Raw genomic sequence first — 5,141 nt, forward strand, 5'->3', positions numbered from 1 at the left:
CTCTGTTTTCCTACAAGACTGAGGACCTAGATCACTACTAATAATTAAAGGCCAACAGTCTACTTTATGATACGGTCATACTGTTGTTGCAGATTGATGAAAACCGTTGCATCAGCATTAGAAACCGAACGTTGACGAATTTCAGGGACCATCCACAGAGTGCATTTGTAATCCCTCCCTCAGTGAAGCAATAGAAGGGCACTTCATTCACATCTGTTTGTTTGAACTTTGTTGAACACAATGTCCAGAAACTTAAACCATTACATCATAGATTTGAAGCCTGGAAGTTCACATACATTTGGCCATTTCATGTAGAATAACAACAAAGCGAAATGTACTATAAACTTCAGTCATGGCATTTAATTCCTGAAGCATCACAAAGTACATCATTTTGTCACCTTGCCACCAAGAACTGCATTTATTGTGTAGGTTAAGAGATCTCAGTGGACATTCAAGGCAAATGGAACCATTCATCAATACCTTCAGTCTGACCAGGGTGTTTCTACTTCAGGCACATTCCAGGCCAGGATAAAGGCCTGAAGAGCACATCATTTCACATAGCTATGCAGCACAGAAGGAGATCTACACATGCCTAGATATGTCCCACGCCCTCAGAGCAAAATCGTACATACTCTGAAAAACTACACACCATAGCTGTAGTGTAAAAAATGTATCTACAGATTTGCAGTGAAACAAAAAACAATCAACAAGGAGCAGCACCTTATCTCAGCAAGATACATCCTGAGAGGTAAAGGTTGCACTACAGTGAATCATGCCTTATGACTCCAATCCATCTCATTTTAACACTCAAATGGACTCAGCCTCTGAAGACATGACATCTCTTCTCCCCTCTGTGCTTCGCTCTCGCTCTTCTCAGGGCTGCATTCGGATGGCCCCATCCAAGCGAATTATCTCTCCGTTCAGCATGGGGTTCTCTGCGATGGAGGTGACGAGATGGGCAAACTCAGCTGGGTCGCCCAGACGTGAGGGGAAAGGCACCTGTCGGGCCAGGAAGTTCTGCACCTTCTCAGGCAGTCCTGCCAGCAGTGGAGTGGAGAATAAACCTACAGGACGGGAAAACACAGGGGTGATGATTCAGCAACAGGCAACTCTTAAAAATATAATGGAAATCATTAACATCATCGCCGTCGTCACTGGGCTGTTAACAAAAACGATCCTTTAAACAATCATTCCACCCACTGAAAGGCTGGAGGTAGCTGTGGCCTAAAATCAGAGAAGTGAGACTGGGACCAGTAGGTTGCCAGTTCACTTTCCTAATGGAGTTGGCAGGAGGGGTGAAGGAACAGCACTTTTCTGCCCTCAACATTCACAGCTAGGGTGCCCTCGAGCAAAGCACTTGACACCCAACTGCTGCTGAGGTGGCTGCCCACTACTCCTGGGGTGTTCTCACTGCCCTTTGTCCCTGGTATATGTGTGTGAGAGAGTGTGTTACTGCTAAAACATTATTCTAAAAGGTTCTTTAGGGAACTAATTGGCATCTCCTTTTTGGCACCAGTGTAGAATCATTCGCTCTGGAAAAACGGAAAACAAAAAAAAAAACATCTAACTTAAAATTAATTATCATTGTTATCCACTGGAATCTGGTGCTCTGCTTTTTCTGCCACGTCCAGGTAGCAAAGCCAGCGTTTCCTTAGCTTTGAACTTGTGAACTGTGCTTCCAGCCGTATCTCTAGGAACATCCAGGAACAGTCATATTTTGTATCATTTTTTGTGCAAGGTAATGATCTGTTCTGTGAACTTCTTGGACAACTCTCTTGACTTGCCAATCAAACGTGACAGTCAGCAAACACCCTACCAGTCCAGGCATATTGATGATGTTTTATCTCATGCACACCTCTTGATCAGTTGCATCAGATGCACTTGAGATCTGATCACCTGATCGGCAAATGTGTGCTCTTATGGGGGATTCTACTTAGGGGGTTGCATAATTCTGCAGTAGTCCTTATTTGGAGAAAACACATATGCTTACATTAGCTGGTTTATGATTTAGACTGAGACTTAGACTGACTCACACAAAGGGCTTTTGCAACATTTTGCTGAGTGGTCGGTAGTACAATGTGTGAAAAACAAAACAAATAAGAAAAGGCGAGAGGGTCTCACTTTTGTGAAGGCGAAGAAATGTTGAAAAAATGAAAAAGTTAAATAATTAATCAGAAATTGCCATCAAAATTTTTTAATTGAGGAAAATAAATTAATGCAGAGCTTTTAAAACAGTGAAAGGGCCATCAGATGCAGGCATTCAATTCAGGCAGGCTACTATAGTGAATCTGCACCACAGGATTGTGGTTGTGTGGGCATCACACTGAACACCCACTCTGCCAGCTAACAGCACTGCAGTAGACTAACTTCTCTAAAACTAGATGCTATGAAGGGTCCATTTATCCGTCTTTTATACAGATAAACAGACCCTCCGTAGCAGCTAGTTTCAGAGAAGTTAGTCTTCCGCAGTGCTGTTAACTGGCAGAGTGAGGTAAGGTTCTTGGTTTGGTCGAGTTTCTTAGACTAACTCAGAACCTACAATGTTACAGTTATTGGTAACACAAGTACCAACCTGGGGCAATGGTGACAACACGGATGCCCACAGGGGCAAGGTCTCGGGCGATTGGAAGAGTCATTCCCACGATGCCGCCTTTAGAAGCAGAGTATGCAGCCTGGCCCACCTGACAGACAGAAGCAAAGGTCTCATAAATATAGAATGAAGCTGCAGACCAAGAACTGCATGGCAAATCAACCACTCAAGTGGAAAAAAAAAAGGAAGATTATTTGCCATCTCAGTTACCTGCCCATCAAAAGCTGCTACGCTGGCTGTGTTGATAATGCAGCCTCTGTGTCCATCAGCGTCTGGTTCATTTTTGCCCATCTCCCCAACTGCCAGCCTTATCACATTAAAAGTGCCAGCAATATTCACCTTAAACAGACGTGAATAAAATAAAAAAAAAATTTAAAAAGCACATTTCAGAACTTCAGAAATGGAAGCAAGGCATCTTCCCATATAAAACACCTCTCCTAAAACCTGGAGAAGAGTAGCACTGCATTTCATTATGATGCCAGAATCAACACAAAACTGTCTGTCTAACTCTCAAATACAAACCAGTGGCAATACACAGTTGTCAAAATTCCACTCCTGCGAGCCATTCAGGAACGCACTTCTGAAAATAGTGGCACTACAGGGGTAACAGCAGTAAATATTAGCAGTACTCACAGTGACAACCCGGCTGAAGTCCTCCAGAGTGTGAGGAACATCTTTTTTGAAGTTGTACGTCTTGGCGGCTACTGCAATGCCAGCACAGTTCACCACCAAGTCCAATCGGCCAAACTTTTCTTTAGCCAAATCCACAGCTGCCCGTACCTCTGACTCTGACGTTACCTGAATCAAGAGAGGGCATTCACTTCTGACAGGCTACTGTAGGGTGATGCTTAGCCATGTGGCTGCGGCATATTTGTCTAATACTGGCTGGAATAAATAAATCTTATCAGAAAGATGAATCTTAAATGGACAAGTGAGCATCACACTCTCTACAAGATGATTTTAAGTCTAAAAATATTTCAGGAAACTGGACCCTGGACTACAACAGCACTGTGTAAGATGTATATGCTTGAAAAGGGACATTCCAGACAGACCAGGAAAACTCACAGAAGGATCTTTACACAATTTAGGAGAAAATACCTGGCTGCATTTATCAAAAGTTTCTTGCCACTTTTAAGACACGTCATCAACAGGCAGGCTTTCCCCAAGTCTGTTTGGAGCGTCCCCTTAAGTATGCCATCCCACCATATAGTACTTACATCAGCTGGAGCAAAAGCACAGCGGTCCCCCAGATCAGTGGCCACCTTGTGTCCGTCTGAGCTAGGTAGGTCCAGGATCACAGCACTGGCTCCTTGCCTGAGTAGCCTTTCCACTGTGGCTCTGCCCAGACCTGAGGCACCTCCTGTAACCAAACCCACCATACTCTACAAGGTGGGGTAAGTGCAATCACAACAATTTTAACAGAGTTTAGCTTGTGTGGTACAGTGTGACAGACGGCACGCCAGCATTATCGTGCAAGACCTGGAAACTAGCCAGTACATCAGAGCTAAGGTTAAGAGACTGCCTCACAATTAGTGCTAGCAAGCTAGCTAACCAGCTATCTAACGTTAATTTACTATACGTCGAGTCATGTTCATGTATTAAATAATTAATAAATAAATAAATAAATAAATAAATAAATAAATAAAAGGGAGTCAAAGTGGGACGTGGCTCAGGAGACAAGTTAGCTAGCTAGTTAATAACACCGCTGAAGTTCAACAGCCGAAGCTAAAGTTGGCTTGTGGTCCGATTTTTTTCCGTCCACCTTAAATGGTGCAGCAGCTCCATTCTGGCATATTACTTTTTTCATGTAGGTCAAACTGAAACAGCTGCTCCATTTAAGGTGGAACTGATGAATTGTACAAGAAGCCAACCTCATGCTCGTCTTCCACAGCAACAACTGTGTTAGCAAGAAATGCTAAAACTTCTGACATTGGCTAGCGTTATAATGACAGGGCGCCATGCATTAGCGCCAGAACTGACATTTATATTAAAGCACACAACACAAAGTGCATTAGCTGTAAGTTATATTCGCTCTTCTCATTCAATCCTTTCCTCACCTTGACACTTCTGATGTTCGCCATGTTTGCACAATGCGCTGCCGGGGCCTCAAACCTACGTCACGGCAAGCGCTGCACAAAGCTTGACGTAAACGAGGCACGAACCAATCAGAAACGCGGATGTGACCAGCGCCCCTTATTCTATTGGCTAAAAACAATTTGATTGACTCGTGAGTTTGCCAATCAAGTTATAGCTCGACGTTCATAGGGTCATGTCAGGAAAACGTGGCCAGGGCCTTGGAAGTTTCATTTGCAGCATTGAGACTCCTCTGAATGCTCAGAGATGCTCTTATTGAATATAGTGCTCTTAGTTAAAGCTTGAAAATTCCTTACTCACCCTACAAAAAATGTTTTCATCATAAATCATCTTTATTTTAAAAAACCTATTTAGGTAACTAATGAAATACAGTGGTTAGCCTCATGCTTAATATAGTGGCAGACTAGGGTTTGATTACATGGCTGGGTAGGTACATTACACTACAGCCAAGAAGAGG

The 5,141-nt window shown here is 43.2% G+C and overlaps 1 protein-coding gene across 1 annotated transcript; it reads right to left on the reverse strand.

Moving 5' to 3' along the window:
* Positions 1-345: 345 nt before the first annotated feature.
* hsd17b10 (hydroxysteroid (17-beta) dehydrogenase 10) lies at positions 346-4,737 on the reverse strand. The gene is made up of 6 exons (XM_072696889.1): positions 4,648-4,737; positions 3,808-3,972; positions 3,224-3,388; positions 2,801-2,929; positions 2,573-2,681; positions 346-1,064 (listed from the first exon to the last, which is right to left on the reverse strand). Exons 1-6 carry the CDS (start codon positions 4,669-4,671, stop codon positions 874-876), a joined length of 783 nt encoding a protein of 260 aa, XP_072552990.1. The 5' UTR covers positions 4,672-4,737; the 3' UTR covers positions 346-873.
* Positions 4,738-5,141: the final 404 nt, after the last annotated feature.

The sequence above is a fragment of the Salminus brasiliensis genome, chromosome 14, assembly GCF_030463535.1.
Source record: "Salminus brasiliensis chromosome 14, fSalBra1.hap2, whole genome shotgun sequence".
Taxonomy (NCBI): domain Eukaryota; kingdom Metazoa; phylum Chordata; class Actinopteri; order Characiformes; family Bryconidae; genus Salminus; species Salminus brasiliensis.